The 23,350-nt window shown below is 43.9% G+C and overlaps 1 protein-coding gene across 3 annotated transcripts in view; it reads left to right on the forward strand.

Moving 5' to 3' along the window:
- The first annotated feature begins 1,372 nt into the window (after positions 1-1,372).
- rbm20 (RNA binding motif protein 20) overlaps positions 1,373-23,350 on the forward strand; it is a 423,896-nt gene continuing 401,918 nt past the window's right edge. For all 3 annotated transcript variants that reach the window (XM_070876536.1, XM_070876538.1, XM_070876537.1), the window contains exon 1: positions 1,373-1,526. In XM_070876536.1, coding sequence (XP_070732637.1) covers positions 1,453-1,526 — 74 coding nt within the window. In that variant the 5' untranslated portion in view covers positions 1,373-1,452. The remainder of the gene's footprint in view (positions 1,527-23,350) is intronic.

Consider the following 23,350-nt stretch of genomic DNA (forward strand, 5'->3'; position numbering starts at 1 on the left):
TAACTTAGCATAACCTGAGCAGGAGCTGGCTGTGCACCAGTACCCACAGCATAATAGCACCTACTCATATACAGACGGATGGAGAGTTTAACTACTTTATCATTGGACTTAATGAATGGTGTGGGTTTACGGTGCATATATAGAAAGCAAATGACAATACATGACATTGTACTCAGTAAACAAACTCGGCTGCCGGTGTTCTAACTCGCACCAAGTCCCGCTCACCCATCTGCCCTGAGCTCGTTGACCTACATTGGCTCAAAATAAAATTTTGATTTTAAAATTCTTATCCTTGTTTTCAAATCCCTCCATGACCTCGCCCCTCCCTATCACTGTAATCCCCTAGACCTCTGAGCTTTGCCTATTCTGTCTTTTTGAACATCCCCTATTTTAATCGCTCCACCACTGGTGGCCGTGCCTTCTGTTGCCTAGGCGCTAAGCCCTGGAATTCGCTCCCTAACCCTCTCCACCTCTCTTTCCTCCTTTAAGTCGCTCCTTAAATCCTACCTCTTTGACCCAGCTTTCGTTCACCTGCGCTAACATCTCCTTATATGTCTCGATGTCAATTTTCTTTTTATGACACTCCCATGAAGCACCTTGGGACATTTTATCATGCTAAAAGCGCCATATAAATATAAGTTGTTGTTGGCCATTCATGTGTTTGCTGTCACATTATTAACTGCTCTCCTTTATTTAGTTGCGAGCCTGTGACTTTGGAGTGAAGTCCACTAAAGGCTGGCTTATTTTTAATCAACGATTTTCCTCCTAGTTTATTGTAGTGATTTATGACACTGGGATTCCTGCGCCATAAACTGTGCGGAAAAGTTCAGGGGACACTGTGCCTGTAATGGTCAGGAGAGTTCGACCGACACTGGTAACACTGGAATCTGATCCAGCTGCTGCGTGAGGTATCAGAATAGCAGCTGCTCGCAGGCTGATCCTGCACCTACTGGGTGACTAATAGCATTCCAGACGCATCAACTGAAGTCTGCATGTATATGGCCTCGGTCTGGTCTGCGTCAGTTGCAACTCACTGAGCGGCAGCCTGGCCTATCAGCAGGACCTAAGCGACCCATTGGCTTCAAAACACTTTCAACTGGCTTCCAGCACATCCCCTGTGAGTGTACCGGTTTCCCACGTCTTTCTTTCAAGACGCTCTTTCAAGTGAGTGAATAAAGTTGACGGAGAGCCCCGGGGCGGGGAAGTCGTAGGTTTCGAGAGCTGGACTTGGTCACGTCATCTTGGAGCAGGTCGATCGAATAGAATCGTAGCCATTGCAGTCCATTCCTTAAAGCGACAGACACAAGAGTTTCGGCGGGTCAGCGGTGTTGGTGGGACTGGACACTCTGTCACATCAAAAGCGAGGTGGGGGGGATAAATAGCGGCTGTCGCTGGCAGGAAGAAGCAGACCGGTGTGCCACGAACCAACAAGCCGATACAAAAGCCGGTGACATGGCTACACCCACGTCAGTGTCTGGCCCAGCGGCATCAGGAGGGGAGCCACCGATTCCACAGATTGTACAGAGGTAATCAGAACAAAGCGGTTCAAAGCAATGTCTTCCTTTTCGCAATGTGGTGAAGTACAAAAATCCAGTGGGTTTTTTATTCTGGTGTGCAAATGTGCCTGTCGAATGATGTCTGTTTGATGGCACTCGGTGCAATGAATAATATGCAGGGGGACAGTGGGGGAGGGGGTGTTCCTCCACAAACAGAATAGAAATCATCTGTAAACGCTTCTGTCAGCAAGGTTAGAAAACGCACTGATGTGGGGGCAGCGTGGTATGTGGCCCATCTGGGGGCCCTGCCGATACTGAAGAAACGACTGTCAATTTTTACGAGTAGAGCCAATTTGTGCAGCTGTGGTTTTAAGCGATATATATTCATTTGAAAGCCGGTTGAAATCTTCTGTCGGAGGCATTTCTTTTAAAAGACGTTCGTCACAGAACAGCAAGAAAGGGGCGAGATGGAGCATTTCACCGCTTCACTGTCGCACAGTAGTTCTTTTGACCTTAAGAATAAAGATGCAGTGAGCATCGAAACACTGCAAGTCATTGACACAGATATTATAGTGTTCCACCTTCTTTGCAGTGGATCTTTCCAATTAAGAAACTGATCATTTTCTAAGAACTCTTATTAAGCAAAGCCTACCTACATGCAAAATATACAAGTAGAAAACAAATCCTTAAATAATCTTTCTTGTCTTTCCTCAGTTGGTACAATGGCTTGTGTTAATGCAATTATAAATTGCAATATTAATAAAAAAGGTTAACCTGTTACATATAATCAAATTCCATTGCTACAGTCTGTGTGCATTCTCGTTTAAGTGAGAATTATAAGATTTAGAAGGCAGCAGTTCTCTTGAAATTAACTCATATTTTGGGGAAAAGCTAAAGATAATTCCTAGACGATTATATGTTGCAGAACCATATTGTGAGACATTTCTGGGAACTGGGTGAAATGTTCATTCAGCAATAATGCACGATATCACTCAACCTCTTTGAATGATAAAAAAAACCTTTGCAGCTTCCCAAATACACACACACATGCGATTTATCAATTGTTTTCGGTAAAGTGGACTCTTTGTAACTAAAAGCACAAAAGGATCATTTTTTTAAATGGGGAATAAGAGCAATAGACAGAAAGAAAGACACTTGCCTACATAACAACAGCGCTCGCACTTTTAAAGTAATTCGTTGGCTGTGAAGCACTGTGGGATGTCCCGTGGATGTGAAAGGCATTATATAAATGCAAGTTCTTGTCCTGGTTAATATTTATCCCTCAATCAACATAACAAAAACAAATTATCTGGTCATTATCAAATTGCTGTTTGTGGGAGCTTGCTGTGTGAAAATTGGCTGCTGCGATTCCCACATTACAACAGTGACTACACTCCAAAAGTACTTCATTGGCTGTAAAGCGCTTTGAGATGTCTGGTGTCTGTGAAAGGCGCTATATAAATCCAAGTCTTTCATTCTTTCTTTCTTTCTTTCATCGCTCAGTTCCTGACATAGATTTAACGAACCGCTGAAAAGTAAAACAATAATGAATTGTTTATTATTGGTGTCCAAGTGCTGAGACTGACTCAAAGGGTAAGGGTCATGCTGCATGTTAACTGATTGGCTTTGAATAAGTGGATTGAGAAACTGAGAAATGAGGCCAAAATTATAAGGTCTTCTGGACATGAGGGAGTAACATGTTGGAGCTCCAATGCACTTGTACCATGGACAGTCGGACGAACGGGTCGTTCCCGTGGTTACCTGGACTTTTAGTTCCTGACCGTTAGCATTCGAGGAGGCATAGAGCACAGGCCAGGCGTTTCCACACTGCGCGGAGAGTAAAATGACAGAACCAGTTACCTAGACAGTCACCTCCTTGCAGCCAGCTACATGGTCGACATGGACAACTGGTCAAGAAAGACGAATACAGGTTCAGCTTTTTCCCCACGAACAATTGTCGACTGAAACCAGCTAGATAACAAAATAGCAACAGCAAGCTCGCAAGACACATTTAAACATAAATTGAAGAATCTGAATTAGTTATTTCACTGCTGCGCTCGCCCAGTGACCTCACCGCTTGCAAAGTTGGCGGAGTACAGCTAGACTGCACATGCCGACACAACTGAGACGAGACAAGTCCACGACAACGTATTGACAGAGGCTTGTGAACAGAAAGGAATGGCATGTGGTCTGGAGAGATTCCGAGAAGGGAAGTAACTGTAAAATAATTTGAAGGAAAAAGCAAGGTCCTTGATGGATAACCCATGTGAAAGTTTTATTTAAACTCCTATGGATGACAGTAGTGTCTTTGCTGCCTACACTTTAAAACATGCCTCATTTAAAGGTCATTAGTTTGTGTTTTTCTTTTAAAAACAGGAAAATGGACGGGAATTGCAGAATGTGATACTCAAAACACCAGCACAAATCCCAGAATAATGGAACTTGATTTATTCAGTCATCTTAAACCAATAGCCTTGCCTATGAGCTGCGACAAGGTTTAATGCAAAATAAAGCAGTTTTAGGTCAGCGCTGTATAATAATAAGCAAAAAAAATCACCTACATTCTAAAAACAATTCTATGTAAGTTGCCTTACTAAACATCACTGTTAAATTGCTCACTTTAATTGAAGTGGGATTGTTTGCCAAGTGCACAATGATTGCGATGGAATTTAAACAGTTGAAGTATATTTTTAAAAATAATTTTAATATTTCAAATCAGATTTATATAGATGAGCAGAAACATAAATATTTTGGGTTAAAAATCAGATTTGGGGCAAGCCTTTTGAATTTTTATTTTCTGACTTTGAATTGAAAGCAATAATTTTGTTGTAGCTGTACTGTCTTATCATGTTGTAGTCAAAAGTTTAGTATTTTGAATGTAAAGGCTTATTTAACACGGTGTGCAGGGAATTGTTTGAGCTCTTGATGTCTTTATGGTATGTCGTGCCTTAAATTATATTTCAATGTGTTTATATATTGTCGCTAATGATCACCCAGCACTATATAATCCTGGCAGTCCTTGCTGCCGTTTTGTGGCTAGATTAGAAGCGGGTTTGCAAAAGAAGCAAAGACTTGTAATTAGATATTGTGTAGTTAGTTTGGGGAGTTTTAGCTAGTTTTAAATTTCAATTGCAGCAAGTTTAGAAGCTGAGTATGTCGTGGTAGTATTATAAAATGCATACTTTTCAAATTCCTTCAAAAGAAACATTAAGAGGGCTCTTTGAAATTCTCGTTAAAGTCTAACTCTTCATTTGTGCTTTTTCTCATCTCTTGTTCACTGTCCTCTCTTTCTGTAAAGTACTGATGGACATTCCTCTATGCAGGGGGGGTTGTGTATGAATGCAAGTTGTTGTTGTAACCTTGAAACTCATGAGAAAATGAGACAGAGACTAATATAGGCCTCGATCAGATGTGTCCATATTAAGCCCAGAAACACTTCTTAAGCCTGTAGGCAGCTCATTTCACACTTTAATTCCCTGAAAGAGAAAATTTGACCAATTTCTTTGCTATTGCTAGTAGTTGATAATAGGATTCTTGTCCTGCTGACTTGGTGCTTACACTTCTGTACATTACAATCTCTAATATAGACATGTGTACATTCAGGAAAGAACGGAGAAAGTATTTACAAACCAGGCAGATTCAACGCAAATGTTTTCTAGTTGATAGAAATCAGTTCTGGCATGTGTCTGTTATTACATGGCTCTATTTGAGAGTTCCATTGCAGCTACAACAGCCTTGTATCACGATGGGATAGCAGTACTTGCTGTTTTGTCTGTGTTTGATGAATAAATTGATTCAGAAAGTGGACCTGTTACTGGAACACCAGGTAATTAACCTCACTTTAGACTGAAATCTTGATAACATAAAGACTCATTGGAGTGAATTACTGTGACAGTCTGAGGCACCCTCGTTCACTTCCATGCGTTACAAACACCGGGTTTAAAAAGATGTAATTTTCAGGTAGAGCCACATTCGCTTAATTTAACTGGGGAAATCATTTTTAAAGAGCTAAAGCAATCACATGGTGAAAAAAGGCTGAATGCTGAAAGTTATCCACTGTATATGTACCGTGTCTTTAAATTAACGGAACAAAATTAATTTCAATTCAAACCGATGGTCTTGTTACACTTGTAAAGTCTGTACCAGGTTGAAATGTATATATTATTAATCCGAGTATGAAAAGCTGCTGAAATTGAAACTGCGTTTCAGAGCAATTTGTCACTTTGAGATGGTATAGGCGCTGTATAAGTGCAATTATTTCTTTAAAGAAATATCTGTTTTGTTGTTGACTTCTGTCACTAAAAAAAATTAATTATCTGGTCATTTTCATATTGCTGTTTGTGGGAGCTTGCTGTGCGCAAATTGGCTGCTGTGTTTCCTCGGACTACACTCCAAAATAAAAGTACTTCATTGGCTGTAAAGTGTTTGGGAAGTTTAGCCCATCATCCCTTTTGTCTCTCTAATCTCTCCTGCCTTTCACCCTATCACAGACCTTCCACTGTGTTCTTTCTTCCCCTCCCCTTTTCAGTGCTTCTTAAGAATCTGTTCTTTCCAAACACTCGCCAGTTCTGACCAAAGGTGGTCCACCCAAAACGTTAACTCTGTTTCTCTCTCCACAGATGCTGCCTGACCCGCTGAGATTTCCAACATTCTGTTTTTTATTTCAGATTCCAGCATTCGGCAGTATTTTGCTTTTGTATAGGGACGTCCGGTGGTGGCGAAAGGCGCTATATAAATGCAAGTCTTTCTTTCCTTGGCGCTCTTAAATTGACATATGCCACTCATCCTATGACAAGCCCCGAACACTCACAATCTGCTGCCGTCCTGTGCACCGTGCAAAACAAACATTAAAAAAAATGCCCGCCCGATGTAATCTGCAAAGGGGCGGCATGTATCAGCCGAGGAAATAACCGGCCTCGTCTGAAAGCTTTAACATATTGGAAGGCAGATTACAACAAGCCAGTGAAAAGTGTAGCGGCGGATTACAGTGCCTGTTCCAGCGACTTGCCTGCCCTGTAGGGTAATCGACAGCGTCCCCCTGAACAGTTCATTTTGTCTCTCAATATTCGGGTTACCGCACCCTGGAAACTGACAATGCAGCCAATATTGCCCACGCGTCTTTACTTAAGGCTGCGGGAGTCGGCATTTGAATGTGTTTCCATTTGAAGTGTTTATGTTCTTGCATTTACGAGCAGGGCGATACAGAAAGTAAGGGAAGCGACTCGGTTAGTTCTATACCAGGATATCTCATTCATATCATTTACTTCTGACTGTCTGCTCCTCATCCCCCAGTCCGCACACTTGAAGTCATGTTGTTTGCGGCAATCTGTTGTTCAATCTGTAACATCTGTGCAATGTTATTATATATTCCCGTATCTCTCTCTCTCTCAATGATTTCTGTAAGAATTTCACATTTTATCGATTGGAAGGCCCTGCTGTTTACTGCCACAGACAACACACTCGAGTGTGAAGAACGTGGGTGTCAACGGAAAGTTTTAAAAGGGAAATATTCAATTGTGAATGACGAGCTGTTAAAGCGGCAGAGTGGCGGGTAATGAGGGACTCCTTCTCACGCTGGTTAACATTATACTGTCCGTCTGGGCTGTTCGTTCTTTTAGTAATTACCAACCAAAAAACACAGAAAGAACCATCTTTAAGTCTCCCTTCCCACTCCAAAAATTACAGGACTGCTCCCCATTTAAATCAGGTTAGCAAAACCGCAGGTTTATCAATACATTACCGATACTTGTCCTATTATTTCTTTATCAGTAATGGTACTTGTATAATTCCCAACACTCGTACTTTTTACTAATACTTGTTCTATTGTGTATTATTATTAAAATCAGGACATCAAAATTGCAGGCATATTGTGCGTTTAACATATAGGAAAATTATATGCCTGGCAAATATTCGAACAGTTTTTATGATATCGGCTTTGGCTCCGATTGAAAGAGTGAACGATTATAATATGTATAAAATGGTGTCCACTTTATTCAAACTGTCAGAGTGCAAAAAATATGGCGAGGGGAAAAACAGTAAATACCTTTCTTTTTAATTTTAATTTTAAAATGAATGGTTTCCATTTACTTACCAAAATGTTTCCTATCTTGCAAGGGTTCCGCAGAAACGCAATTTATTCTGAATATAATTCCAGGCAGCATGTAAACTGTGTGCAGTGTATTATGATCTGTCTTGAAATGCTGTTACAACTTTTGATAAATGTGTAATGGATATTTATTTTCTATTGCGCACATGGGAACTGCAAAGCAAATTACTATGTAAAAGATACTCGTTCTTACCAAGATTGATATGGCAGTCCAGATCCGAAATAAAGGGAGAGCCTAAATTGAGAACTTCTGCAGGTTTAGGGGCTAGAAAATCACAATAATTTTAGAACCAGATTACATTTATAACATACTTTTGACAATGAAGTGAAAAAAATCAAACTGCAAATTCTCTTTGATAAAATCAGAAATCTTCTGTTGGTCTCTGATAAAAGAAGTGTTATTGATTCAAATATTGTTCTCGAAAAATGATAATGTTGACTATTTCAGAAATCAGTGAGTATCTATTCTAGCTCTTTGGTTATGGCACACTCCAGGCAAAATGCTGTGGAGGAACAGACACTTGTAAATCTTTCGGCATATTTAACACAGTAGACATGTGCATATGTGTGTGTGGGCCATTCCTAAATGTGCAAGAATACAAACTGATGTTTGTAATGAAATGAGTTTTCGACCAAATATCCGTAGCATAACTAAGCCCACCTGTTTCCACCTCCGTAAATTCACCCATCTCCGCTTTTGCCTCAACTCATCCGCTACTGAAACCCTCATCCATGCATTTGTTACTGCTAGACTTGACTATTCCAACACACTCCTGGCTGGCCTCCCACTTTCTACCCTACATAAACTACAGGTGATCCAAAACTCGGTTGCCCATGTCTTAACTCGTATCAAGTCTCGCTCACCCATCACCACTGTGCTCGCTGACCTACATTGGCTCCTGGTTAAGCAATGCCTCGATTTCAAAATTCTTACCCTTGTTTTCAAATCCCTCCATGGCCTCACCCCTCCCTATCTCTGTAATCTCCTCCAGCCCCACAACCCCCCGAGATGTCTGCGCTCCTCTAATTCTGCCCTCTTAAGCATCCCTGATTATAATCGCTCAACCATTGGTGGCCGTACCTGTCAATTTTTTTTATCTCATAATACTCCTGTGAAGCACTTTGGGACGTTTCACTATGTTAAAGGTGCTATATAAATTCAAGTTGTTATTGTTGGTGTCTATAGATATGAGTAGGTGTGTATGTACGCGTATATGCCTCCACGCTTGCATGTTTGAACAAGCAACACATTTACATTGCTGCATGTTAAATTTAATGTTAAGTCTTTTTCTGTGTCTTTCTCACAAAGGAAACATTGAGAAAAAAAGTGAACAGAATGGCAACCTGTGCGGGAGTTTGTGTGATTGAGTAGGTGTTTGTGATTGTGTGTGATTGTGTGTGTGTGTGTGCATGTGAGTGAGTGAGTGATTGTTTGTTTGTGTAGGTGTTTGTGTGTGTGTGATCGTGTGGATGTGTAGGTGTCTGTGTGTGTGTGCGTAGGTGTTTGTGTGTGTGTGATTGTGTAGATGTTTGTGACGGCATGTAGTGTTAGTGTGTGTCATCATCATAGGCAGTCCCTCCAAACGAGGATGACTTGCTTCCATGCTGAAAGCAGATGAGTTCATAGATGTTTCAATTATATTCCGGATCCTGAACTACATCCTGAAGGGTGGAAGATGCCTGTGCGTGGATTTTTTTAATGTGGGGTGACCGTTGCACCCCAGCCACCACATGGGCTTGATAGAGCTAGGTCTTGGTCCAGTGGCAAGGATTAACCAAGACGACTGGAGATTAGCTGTGCTGCACGGACCTAGTGCGCACACACATCACAGTGTGGGCTGGCTCGTGCTGCCCTTCACCTCTTCTGGGCCCCAAAATCTCACCTCTCCTGGGCCCCGATCACGTCCCTCTACGAACTATTGCTACTTCTTCACCCCGACCTCGCTGCTCCTGCTGTACCTGCCCACGCTGCAATCAGCCGTCATCCTCCTGCAGCAGCATGTGCTGCTCCTTGCAGTGATATGCCACCGCACGCTGCTCCCTCTAATGGCCCCGACCTGTTGATGGTCTTGCAGGCCGGGTCCACGCTGATTTCTGGGCCAGGCCGCCACACGCTGCTCCCTCTAATGGCCCCTGTTCTCTGTACTTTGCTGGTGGCGGCAGTGCTGTAGCTTAGAGCATTGTTCAGTACCACTCTGCGAACGTCAGCTGCCAAAACACCCAGTGCTGCTGTGGACTTGCCTGGTGCTAATCTTCACAGGTCAGACAGCATCTGTCCCGCCGCTTGCGGTCCGGTCTGCAATCTGAATGCAGATATGACAGGTCAGAAACTCACATCCCGACCTGCTGTTAATTTCGGCCATTTTGACAGCCTGCCTTCAAACCTGCACTTGCAGGGCTGGGAAAACTCTGGCCAGTTTGTGTCATCATTTGGGCATTCCTGGAGAGTTGATGGACACGTAACCATGCGGGGAACCCCGTTCCAGATGGTAGAGAAAAGTAAGTGTACGTGTGCTTGTGTGGGTGTGTGTTTGTGTGTGTGTGTGATTGTGTGCGTGTGTAGGTATTTGTGTGTGTGTGTGTAGTGTTTGTGTGTGTGTGATTGTTTGGATGTGTACGTGTTGTGTGTGTGTGATTGTGTGGGTGTGTAGGTGTTTTTGTGTGTGTGATTGTGTGTGTGTGTAGGTGTTAGTGTGTGTGTGATTGTGTGTGTGTGTAGTGTTAGTGTGTGTGTGATGGTGTGGGTGTGTAGGTGTTAGTGTGTGTGTGATTGTGTGGGTGTGTAGATGTTTTTGTGTGTGTGATTGTGTGGGTGTGTAGGTGTTTGTGTGTGTAGATGTTTATGTGTGTGTGTAGTGTTAGTGTGTTTGTGATGGTGTGAGTGTGTAGGTGTTTGTGTGTGTGATTGTGTGGGTGTGTGAAGGTGTTTTTCTGAGTGTGTCATGTTAGTGTGTGTGTGCTTGTGACTGTGTTTGTTCAGACACACCTCTTTATTCACAGCTGACCACATGCAGTAAAGTCTGTTCTCACAGCACTGAAAACAAGTTATAAACCTAAATAGCCAAATACTCATCACAAGCAAATTGCTGAGAAGAAAATACTGAAACCCCAACAGCTTTCTTAGTGGAAATCAGTAACTTTGAGTACAGTGTTTCTTTAATCATTTGGGCTTTTAACTCTGAATGCCATACACACTGACAATCACAATTTGCCTTTGTGGTTTTCGACAGTTTAACATTTTATCACTTTTGGAAATGGTACAATTTTTTTCCCACTCTCAGTGAATCTTGAGTTGGAAATCAGACCAGATTTGCACCAGAGATTTGTCAGTGAGTGATTCAGAAGACACATGGATGCTTCAGTGATGTCTTTATACAAGCTTATGAAATACGCTTTTCTGGTGATGTGAGCCTTGCTGCCATGATTTATGAGACCCATCGGGTTGTTGTCAGAATTTGTTGAAATAACTGCAGAGTTTGCAGATCGAATCACTGCTGACCCGAGGCTCCACATTCAATATGCCGTGCGTCCTCGGTGACAGATTTATTTCAGCCCAAAAGGTTTATCAGTCAGCAACATTGTTTCTCTCTCCATCCCTCCCGTCCTCTCTCCACCCCGAAAGCCACAATACGCAAACATTTGAAAAATCGAAAACTTGTCGCATCTATGCTCTTCTTGCAGGATATTGTCGATGTACCTTAGTGCTCCATATTCATTTCAGAAATAAAGCATTTCTAAAACAGCGGCATGTATAGTATTGCAGGAAACAGCGGCGCTCGAAACTAATTCACAAGAATTTTCAAAATCATGTCAGCCTAGAAGCATCCATCATTCTGCTTGTAAAACAAACACATTTATGTTTTGTCTGTCGAAAGTATGGTTAATAAAAAACTGTAAAAGGAATAATATACATATTTTTTAATCCTTGCAAAGGTCATGTCAGTAAATGAATGAGCTAATTGTGATGAGGCACCTTCCTCTGCATGCATTATTTGAAAATCTCCAGATTCCCAAATAAAACTGTTCCAGGTTTACAGTGACGGTGAGGAACTTCATTCCAAGGACTGATTTTTACACTTAATTAAACTGAGACCGCAAGGTTTCCCACTAGTCAATTGGAGAAAGTTACAGGAGACATTTTAAACATGTAGGTTCCTCCGAGAATAAAAAGAAAGGTCCTTTTAAAAAAAAACACTTGCTGCAGGAAAACAGAAACATAATTCAGTTTTTTTCATAAATGATTTTTGCAAATATTTCCACCATGGAATGGAATTTTAATTTAGATGATAAGCGGAACAGAGATTCTCAAGTCAAATATACTCATGTTTTTCCAAGATTATTAATTACGTTTTAAGAATGTAATATGTAATAAAATGAAAGACGATTTAACTGGAACATTTCAACAGATTGTGGCTGAGAATCTAATCAAATATTCTCAGTGAGCTGGGGAGGAAAAAAAGTAAACTGCAGGAACCACCTATTATTGAGAGTACTGGTCTGTTCTCTTAACTCACTTACACCAAAAATCTGCAGTTAGTTGGTCAAAAAAAGTGTTAATTTATTGTGACATAAAATGGCTTGCAAATATTTGTAATTATTGTGGAACCAAATTGGAAGCAAGTCTAGTCTTTTGTTGGCACACCGCTGTGATAGTGGAGCATCGGAACTTTGTGTTGGGAATTCAGACTGTTTTCTGATCGAGCCCAACCTGCTGTCTGCAACATAGGAATACACATATGCACGCGCGTGTGCACACACTCGTACAGCCACGCCTGTACACATTCATGAATGTTTCTTTGTGTGCATGTGCGCCTTGTGAATGCATGCTGTGACTGTTCTTGTGTACCTGTGGCCACACATGCGCGTTGGGAGACGCATTTGTTTTTGATGCGTCGAGGATTACGTGCGGCAAATCACGCACTCAATGCTTCGACGGCAGGAGCAAGGTGGAAACCATCCTGACAAAATACACATAACGGATACGCTTGTCATTAAATTGCTGAAGTGAAAAGCATTATCTTGCTTTCCCAGCGAATAGCAGGAGCCCCGTCGTCCTTGATCCTTCCTCATCTTACTGGCTAGTTTGGGCTTACAGCTTTTCTCAATAGCAATTTGCTAACAAATATGAACCACATGTACATGTGTTTCTCGGCTTTACAAATGAATTATTTCTGGATGAGGTGAAAATGATTTGCGTGGAGTTTATCGTTTGACTGGCAGTGGTGTCTCCTTCAAATACTGGCGTTTAAAGTTGCACCAGTATGCTCATTTTCCGAAGTAAGCAATTCTTGCTGGGTCTGTGTGGGGTTGTAGGATGGCGCCTGGCATTGCTCAAGACACATAGAATTGCTACGTCTGCAAACTATTGAGCTGAGGTCCTTGGAGTGAGTCTCCAGTATCAGATTATCCCCCCCGCCGCACTCCCCCCCACCGGCCCCTTCCCTCCCACCGCCCCGCCCCTCTCCTCCTTGGCGAGTTGTTTCATGATTTCCCTGTGGGACGACAGTGCGCTCCTTATAAAGTAAACAGAATAGTCTCCTTTACAAGTTTGGTCTGGGCATGGTGATATGTTTCAGGGTGTGCCAGACACTTGGCTGACCGAGCGGACATGATTTCACTGCTGCCATGTTCTTTTCCTACCTCCCTCTCCAGTTTCTGGAGGAATAGCCTGGCCTCTACTTGAAGCCAGATTGTCCAATTTGGGCAGTTTTATTGTAGTCCTTTTTTTTGTGTGATTGATCTCCATGGATTCTCCAGATTTTGTTCATAAATAATTTAAACTGAAGATACTTTTATTTTTAACCTTTGAGTGAATTTTTAATAGACCGATACAAGGTTCCCTCTAAAAAATATTTGGGGTCCGCGGCCCCTTTAACTGGCCCAGTCAAATTTTCGCGCATGCGTAGTTTTTACATTCAAAAGACGGTGAGGGCCTGCGCGAGACTTTCAGGTGCGGCTGCGCAGCCTAACAGGAACCTATACAGGACATATACAGACCATACAATCATCAAATGATTGTGGATCGATTGGCCATGAATGAGTGGAGACTCTAACTATTGATAGGCTACTGATGGCTGATGTTTTCCAACTATGACACTGACAGTAATAAAATGAATGGGTTATTATCGGTATTATGATGATGTTAATAACAAATTTAATAAGAAGAAACTTGCACCTTCTACGACTTCAGGATATGCCAAAGGGCTTTACTGCCACTTTACAGTACTTTTTGAAGTGTAGTCACTGTTGTAATGTAGGGAAATGCAGCAGCCAATTTGCACACAGCAAGGTCCCATAAATAGCAATGAGATAATGACCAGATAATCTGTTTTTGGCAGAAGTGATTGGGGTATGAATATTGGCCAGGACACTGGGAAAACTCACTGCTCTTTTTCAAATAGTGTGTGGGATCTTTTACGTCCACCTGAGAGGGCAGACAGGGCCTTGATTTAACATCTTATCCAAAAGACGGCACCTACTGACAGTGCAGCACCCCCTCAGTACTTCACTGGAGGGTCAGCCTAGATTTTGTGCTCATGTTTCTGGGAGTGGGACTTGAACCCACAACCTTCAAGGGCCAGAGTGCTGCCCACTGATCCACGGCTGACACCATTATACATTGTTACACAGAGATACATTTTATCTGCTCAGTCTGAGTTGGTTTAGGTGTTTACATCAGGGTCGCTACAAGTGGCTGCCACAACCCTGGGTTAGAGAGGGGAAAATCAGTCGGATTCCTGCTCTGTGGAATAGACTCCCAAGGGACACGATTGATTCATTCAATGCACGTTAGATTTTTTTCAGAGAATAATATTTTGGGATACAGTATATGAGTAATTTGAGACATGTCATACGGCGAGTGTAGCGTGCTTGGGAGGAACAGTTGCATTTGGACCGATGGTTCCCAAATCTTTGCACCAGTGAGGGTTTTCATCGCCTCATGTCTGGATCTGTTGTAGATTAATCGATGGCGAATGACTGCCACGTTTATTTAACAACTCCATTATCATTGTGTCGTGCGCCTACCAGGATGGTAGAAGGTGAACTAGATGAATCTTGGCCTTTTGTTTTTGTCGAACAATTCCTATGCTCTTGTTTGTTATCCCTTGCTGAGTATGTGTGTGTGTGTGTGTATCTGCGTGTGCATGTGTGCGTGTGCTTGTGTGTGCGTGTGTTTATGTGTGTGTGCATGTGTGTATGTGCGTGTGTATGCATATGCATGTGTATGTGTATGTGTGCGTGCGTGTGCGTGTGTGTGCATATGTGTGTATGTGTGTGTGTGCATGTGCGTGTGTGTGCGTGCATGTGTGTGCATCTGTGCATGTGCGTGTGTGTGTGTGTGTGTGCATGTGTACATGTGCATGTGTGTGTGTGTGCATGTGTTTGTGTATGTGCGTGCATGTTCATGTGCGTCTATGGGGAATCATGTTAGGACAGAATCAGGCTCACCGTAGAATAGCCTGCTGCCGCTCACTGCCAAGTTTCATATGTGATTATTGGTCTCTGGGGTGAGTTACTAAGGAGTAACTGCCACGTCCGAAATTGTATCTCATAAAGGGAGTCATTTGGAGGGAATTTTCAACTGCTGCCCTCCTGGTTCATAGAAACATAGAAACATAGAAAATAGTTGCAGGAGTAGGCCATTCAGTCCTTTGAGCCTGCACCACTGTTCAATATGATCATGGCTGATCATTTACCTCAGTACCCCTTTCCTGCTTTCTCTCCATACCCCTTGATCTCTTTAGCCATAAGGCCCATATCTAACTCCCTCTTGAATATATCCAATCAACTGGCATCAACAACTCTCTGCGGCAGGGAATTCCACAGGTTAACAACTCACTGAGTGAAGAAGTTTTTCCTCATCTCAGTCCTAAATAGTTTACCCCTTATCCTTAGACTATGTCTCCTGGTTCTGGACTTCCCCAACATCGGGAATATTCTTCCTGCATCTAACCTGTTCAGTCCCGTGAGAATTTTATATGTATCCCCTCTCATCCTTCTAAACTCCAGTGAATACAGGCCCAGTCGATCCAGTCTCTCCTCATATGTCAGTCCTGCCATCCCTGGAATCGGTCTGGTGAACCTTCGCTGCACTCCCTCAATAGCAAGGATGTCCTTCCTCAGATGAGGAGACCAAAACTAAGCACAATATTCCAGGTGAGGCCTCACTAAGACCCTGTACAACTGCAGTAAGACCTCCCTGCTCCTATACTCAAATTCCCTAGCTATGAAGGCCAACATACCATTTGCCTTCTTCACCGCCTGCTGTATCTGCATGCCAACTTTCAATGACTGATGTACCATGGCACCCAGGTCTCGTTGCACCTCTTCTTTTCCTAATCTGCCACCATTCAAATAATATTCTGCCTTCGTGTTTTTGCCACCAAAGTGGATAACCTCACATTTATCCACATTATACTGCATCTGCCATGCGTTTGCCCACTCACCTAACCTGTCCAAGTCACCCTGCAGCCTCTTAGCGTCCTCCTCACAGTTCACATTGCCACCCAGCTTAGTGCCATCTGCAAACTTGAAGATATTACTCTCAATTCCTTCATCTAAATCATTAATGTATATTGTAAATAGCTGGGGTCCCAGCACTGAGCCCTATGGCATCCCACTAGTCACTGCCTGCCATTCTGAAAAGGCTGGGAAATGGAGTGTCTGGCAGCTGGAAACTGAAAACCAATCCTTCATTCTTCGGCCGCTGACAGGATTTGCACTTGCCCGTAGAAAGATGGGGCAATGAGTATTTTTTTAGAAATGGTGCCATATCCCATGTTTAAACTCTACTAAATATATACTCCTGGTTACTATGCGGGAACGATCCCAGCTTTCGCTCTTTGTTCTCAGTCAAAGTGTTTCTTTTAATGAAAACTAATTTCTTGTCTATTTTGTTTTCCATTTTCTATTGCGACAACGAGCAGGCAGGGACATTTTCATATCTCACCAAGATCTTCTTTTCTCAAAAAAACAAAATCAATTCACACAAAATATAATGTCAGCCATCTTTTTACATTTCTATTAGGAAAGATTTGTTTTTCATTGCCTTTCAAAAACTGCTCAAAGCTCTTCACTCACAATTATCTACCTTGAAGTACATCTCTTATTTTGGGATCTCTCTCCCCCAGAAAGCTATTGAAGCTGAAGGGGGCGGGGGGTGGGTGGAGGTGGGTGGGAGGGGGGGGCTTCAAAACTGAGATTGATAGATTTTTGTTAGGCAAGGGTATTAAGGGTTAAGAAACCAAAGTTGGTAGATGGTATTTAGATACAGATCAACCATCATCATCATAGGCAGTCCCTCAAAACAATGATGACTTGCTTCCACACTGAAAAGGGATGAGTTCACAGGTGTTTCAATGAAGGATCTAATATTCCAGGTCCCGAACTACATCTTGAAGGATGGAAGATGCTTGTGCGTGGATCTTTTTAACTTGTGGTGGCCATTGCACACCAGCTCCCACACGGGCTTGACAGAGCTAGGTCTTGGTCCAGTGGCAAGGATTAACCAAGACGACTGGAGACCAGCTGTGCTGCACGGACCTAGTGCACACACGTATCGCAGTGTGGGCTGGCCCGTGCTGCCCCTGGGCCCCGAACTCTTGCCTCTCCTGGGCCCAGATCACATCCCTCTACAAACTCTTGCCACTCCTTCGCCCCAACCTCGCCACACCTGTTGTATCTGCCCGCACTGCAATCAGCCGTCGCCCTCCTGCAGCAGCATGTGCTGCTCCCTGCAGTGGTGTGCCGCCGCACGCTGCTCCCTCTAATGGCCCCGGCCTGCTGATGGTCTTGCAGGCCGGGACCGTGCCAATTTCCATGATCAGCCATGATCTCATTCAATGGCGGAACAGGCTCGAGGGTCTGAATGGCCTACTCCTATTCCCATTTTCCTATGTACTCACAGCAGGATCACACAGTGAGCTGAATTGCCAGTTAAACAATTTTTTGGTGGTGTTGATTACATAGAATTTAATTCATATTTACAGCACAGAAAGAGGCCATTGGGCCCAACTGATCCATGCCGGTGTTTATGCTCTACACGAGCCTCCTCCCACCTCTTCATCTAACCCCATCAAATATCCTTCAATTCCTTTCTCCCTCATGTGTTTATCTCACTTCCCCTTAAATGCATCTATGCTATTCGGTTCAACCACTCCTTGTGGTAGCGAGTTCCACATTCTCACCACTGTCTGGGTAAGGCAGCCTCTCCTGAATTCCCTATTGGATTTATTGGTGACCATTTGATATTTAAAGCCCCTGGTTCTGATCTCCACTGCAAGTGGAAACAAATACCTGATCAAACACTTTCACAACCTTAAAGACCTCTCTCAGGTCACCCCTCAGCCTTCTCTGTTCTAGAGAAAAGAGCCCCAGCCTTTGAGGAAGGAAATGTCATTTTTTCCACATCTGAATGATTATAAAGGTCCTGCTGAAATGCCCCTGGATAAGCATGGAATTATACTGATCGATGACTTTGAGGTCGATACAGTTGGATTAACTAATTCCAAGGACCAGACATATCAGAAATCAGGTCACCATGTGTGTACGGAGCAATTTAATAGTTTGAGGTTTAGTTTGAATTGCACGAAGAGAAAGACTCATCGGTCAATCGCTGCCTTCATTTGACAACAACCTCATCGACGCCTTCGCTCATATCTATCAAAACTGCTGCGAGCGTTGAGTTGGCATCAGTTTAAGTTTGTTGGAAGCAAATACTGCTCTGTTTATCCTTCGTTCCCAAAATTTGTGTAAATAAGACATTTAATACTTTTGATGGGATGAAATGACAGTTTTGGAAGACTGCAAACCTCAGCTGCTATTAGTAAAGAAAACCTAGATTGTACTTTTTGAAACGGGTTTCTGCGGGATTATGTGAAACTTCCTGAGACAGCTGGATGTTTGAAAACGCTGACCGGGCAGACTGGATATTTTAATACTTCCTAAGTTTGGTAGGTCAGTAATGCCCCAGTAATAGTTTTGTCAAGGTTCAAATACCAATTATCAATATCAAATTGTCATTTTCAGCTTTCAGATACTTAAAGGAGCCAACTTGAAAATGTAGGGATAAATCCTTAGCTAAATAATTTACTTAAAGGAGCTATATAATTTTTATTATAACTATTTTAATTCTTAATCTGCCATAAATCTTAATGAAAGTAGTGTTTTTCTTTAATGTATTAAAAATTTTTGTTTAAAAATTTATTTAAAAATAATTAGAGATTCTGACATTCCCTTCTCCCTCAATCTCAGAGACTCCCGTCTCCCTCAATCTCAGAGACTCCCGTCTGCCTCAATCTCAGAGACTCCCGTCTGCCTCAATCTCAGAGACTCCCATCTGCCTCAATTTCAGAGACTCCCGTCTCCCTCAATCTCAGAAACTCCCATCTCCCTCAATCTCAGACACTCCCGTCTGCCTCAATCTCAGAGACGCCCGTCTGCCTTAATCCCAGACACTCCCGTCTGCCTCAATCTCAGAGACTCCCGTCTGCCTCAATCTTAGAGACTCCCATCTCCCTCAATCTCAGAGACTCCCGTCTCCCTCAATCCCAGACACTCCCGCCTCTCTCAATCTCAGAGACCCCCATCTGCCTCAATCTCAGAGACTCCCGTCTCTCTTAATCTCAGAGACTCCCGTCTGCCTCAATCCCAGACACTCCCGTCTCCCCCAATCTCAGAGACTCCCATCTGCCTCAATCCCAGACACTCCCATTTTCCTCAATCTCAGAGACTCCCGTCTGCCTCAATCCCAGACACTCCCGTCTCCCTCAATCCCAGACACTTGGATCTCCCTCAATCCCAGACACTCCCGTTTCCCTCAATCCCAGACACTCCCGTCTCCCCCAATTTCAGACACGCCTGTCTCCCTCAATCCCAGACACTCGGATCTCCCTCAATCCCAGACACTTCCTGTTACACGTATAATAAATGGTGAGACTGAGTACTGTGTGTAATGAGCAAGTGTGACTTTAGCTCCTTTATTAAGATTCCAGAGTGCAGGTATACTGTTTATACTGTGGCCTGCTTATATAAGGGATGCTGGGATCCGTTGGTACTCCAACAGGTAGGCCCTCTGGTGGTCAGGTGTAATGCAGGTTACAAAGGGTTAAATACATAACATCACACCCCCGTGAATTCAACAGTATACTTATTTACAGGGTGAGACGATCTGGGGCTTTGCGCTCCCTTGTCGATTGTCTCGGTACAAATGCGGGTGTGGGTGAGTTGGTTAGTTCTTCACTGGGCTGTTAGGAGCCGGCTTTGCCGGGCTGCTGGGGATGATGAGTTCGGTTTTGTGGTCAACTATGATATCAGTTGCCACTTGGGTGTATGTTGGAAGGTCAAAGTTGGTGATGTCCTCTTCGGTTTGTTCGTAACTGTTGGTGAACCGCAATTTGATTTGGTCCAAATGTTTTCTGTGCGTTGTCCATTGATCAATTTGACCTGAAACACCCTACTCCCCTCTTTGGCTGTGACCATGCCAGCGAGCCATTTGGGGCCATGTCCATAATTGAGCACAAACACAGGATCATTGATCTCAATATCGCGTGACAAATTTGCATAGTCTTGGTACACACTTTGTTGATGCTGCCTGCCCTCCACGTGATCATGGAGATCAGGGTGGACAAGACAGAGCCTTGTTTTAAGCACCCTTTTCATGAGCAGCTCAGCTGGGGGAACCCCGGTGTGTGAGTGGGGTCTGGGGCGGTAGCTGAGCAGCACTCGGGACAACCGGGTCTGCAGGAAACCTTCTGACACACATTTCAAGCTTTGCTTGATGGTCTGTGTTATGTCTTGAATAAAGAGTCAGATTAGATACTGCAAGCTCAAAGTAAGGTGTGACCGTAGTCCTTTATTACAGATCTCAGAGTGCCTCTCCAGCCTGTGATTCCTCCTTATATACAGGTGCTCCCAAGGGATTGTGGGATCCCTTGGGACTCCAGGGGATAAGCCCTCTGGTGGTTAGACATGGTATTTACAGGTTTACATACATAACAACATTCCCCCACAAAGTCAATAGTGTAACTATTTACAATGTGAGTCAATCTGGGGCCTTCCTTTCCCTGGTTGATCGTCTCGGTGCAAATGCTGGTTTTGGTGAGTCGTTTGTTGGGCCCACTCTGGGGTGCTGCGCAGCTGGCCTTTCTGGGCTGCTGGGGGTGATGGGTTTTGCTTTGTGGCCAACCGCTGGGTCAGTTGCCACTTGTGTGTGTGTGTTGGAGGGTCGAAAAAGATGGAGTCTATTGTTGGCTGTTCTGGATATTCCGTAAATCTGAGTTTGGTTGGTCCAAATGTTTCCTGCAGGTGAGTCCATTTGAGAGTTTGACCACAAACACCCTACTCCCCTCTTCACTCAAAACAGTGCCAGCAAGCCACTTGGGACCTTGTCCATAGTTCAACACAAATACAGAATCATTTATCTGTTATAAATGAAGAGACCTTTGTGCATGTTGATGCAGGTGAGGCCTTTCGATGATTCCTCCAGCTCCTGCGTCATGTAGGCCAAGGTCAAGTCCAGCTTTGTGAATGTTTTCCCTTCCGCCAGTGTCGCAAATAGGTCATCTGCCTTTGGTAGCGGGTATTGGTCCTGCAGTGAGAAACAATTGATAGTTACTTTGTAACCTCCACAGATTCTGACGGTGCCGTCTCCCTTGAGGACTGGAACAATCGGACTGGCCCACTCATTGAATTCGATCGAAATGATGCCCTCTCATTGCAGCCTGTCCAGTTCGATCTCCACCCTCTCTCTCATATGTAAGGTACCGCTCTCGCCTTGTGATGGATGGGTCGCACCCCCGGAATCAAATGGATCTGCACTTTTGCTCCTTGGAACGTCCTGATTCCTGGTTTGAACAGCGAGTGGAACTTGCTTAGGACCTGGGCACATGAGGTGTCGTTGACGGATGAAAGCGCTTGGACGTCATCCCAGTTCCAGCGTATCTTTCCCAGCCAGCTCCTGCCGAACATGGTTGGGCCATCGACCGGTACCACCCAGAGTGGTAACTCGTGCACCGCTCCATCGTAGGAGACCTTTACAGTAGCACTACCGATTACGGGAATCAGTTCCTTTGTGTACATTCTCAGTTTAGTACGAATGGAAGTCAGGACTGGCCTTGAGACCTTGCTGCACCACAATTTATCGAAAGTCTTTTTGCTCATTATGGACTGGCTTGCGCCCATGCCCAACTCCATGGACACCGGGAGTCCATTTAATTCAACCTTCAGCGTTATTAGGGGACATTTTGCGGTAAATGTGTGCACCCCATATACCTCTGCCTCCTCGGTTTGAGGCTCTGGTTCGTCGTGATCCACTGTGGATCTGTCCTTCTCTGCAACATAGTGGTTTGCAGGATTAGCAGGGTTTGCAGCTCGCCTGCACATGCGTTGGAGGTGTCCCATTATTCCACAGCCCTTGCAAACGTATCCTTTGAAGTGGCATGAATGGAAACGATGATCACCCCCTCAGCGCCAACAAGGTGTTAATGGCCTTGTATTCACCACCCTTGATGGTGGACTCTGAGTCATCTGCGGACGTGCAGCTGCAGGCATGTGGAGCCTGCCCTGTACATTTCGATTTGAAAACAACGTTACTTTGTTCACCGTACTTGCAGCAGCACTAGTGTACTGAGAAATTTGTTTGCTATTGTCATTGGTGGCGATAAACACCTGTGCTTTCACTATGGCTTTACTCAAGGTTGGGATCTCTACAGTCAAAAGTTTGTGAAGTATTACTTCATGGTCAATGCCAAATACAAAGAAGTCCCTGAGTATGTGCTCCAAGTATCCTTCAATTTCGCAATGTCCCGCAAGGCGCCTTAGCTCGACGACGTAGCTCGCCACTTCCTGGCCTTTAGACCTCTTGTATGTGTAGAACCGATACCTTGCCATCAGAACACTTTCCTTCGGGTTTAGATGCTCCCGGACCAGTGTGCACAACTCATCGTACGACTTGTCTGTGGGTTTTGCTGGAGCGAGCAGGTTTTTCATGAGGCCACACGTTGGTGCCCCGCAAACGGTGAGGAGGATCGCCCTTTGTTTGGCAGCGTTCCCTTCTCCTTCCAGCTTGGTGGCCACGAAGTATTGGTCGAATTGCTCCATGAAAGTTTCCCAATCATTTCCCTCCGAAAATTTCTCCAGGATGCCCACTGTTCTCTGCATTGGTGTGGTGGGGTTCGTCATTTGTATCTTGTCGCCAGTTGTTATGTCTTTAATAAAGAGTCAGACTAGATATTGCAAGCTCAAAGTATGGTGTGACCGTAGTCCTTTATTACAGATCTCAGATTGCCTTTCCAGCCTGTGAGGCCTCCTTATATACAGGTGCTCCCAAAGGATTGTGGGATCCCTTGGGACTCCAGGGGATAAGCCCTCTGGTGGTTAGACATGGTATTTACAGGTTTACGTACATAACAGTCTGAACTGCCCGTTCTGCCCGGCCGTTGGATGCGGTCTTGAACGGGGCAGATGTGACATGTTTGATCCCGTTGCGGGTCATGAATTCCTTGAATTTAGCACTGGTGAAGCACAGCCCATTGTCGCTGACTAGAACATCAGGCAAGCCGTGCGTGAAAAACATGGCTCGTAGACTTTCAATGGTGGCCATGGATGTTACAGACATTATTACACATTCAATCCATTTTGAGTAAGCATCCACGACAACCAAAACATTTTTCCTAGGAATGGGCCTGCATAGTCTTCATGGATTGTCGACCACGATTTGGAGGGTCACGAACACAACTTAGTGGTGCTT

The sequence above is a fragment of the Pristiophorus japonicus genome, chromosome 3 (assembly GCF_044704955.1).
Source record: "Pristiophorus japonicus isolate sPriJap1 chromosome 3, sPriJap1.hap1, whole genome shotgun sequence".
NCBI lineage: Eukaryota > Metazoa > Chordata > Chondrichthyes > Pristiophoridae > Pristiophorus > Pristiophorus japonicus.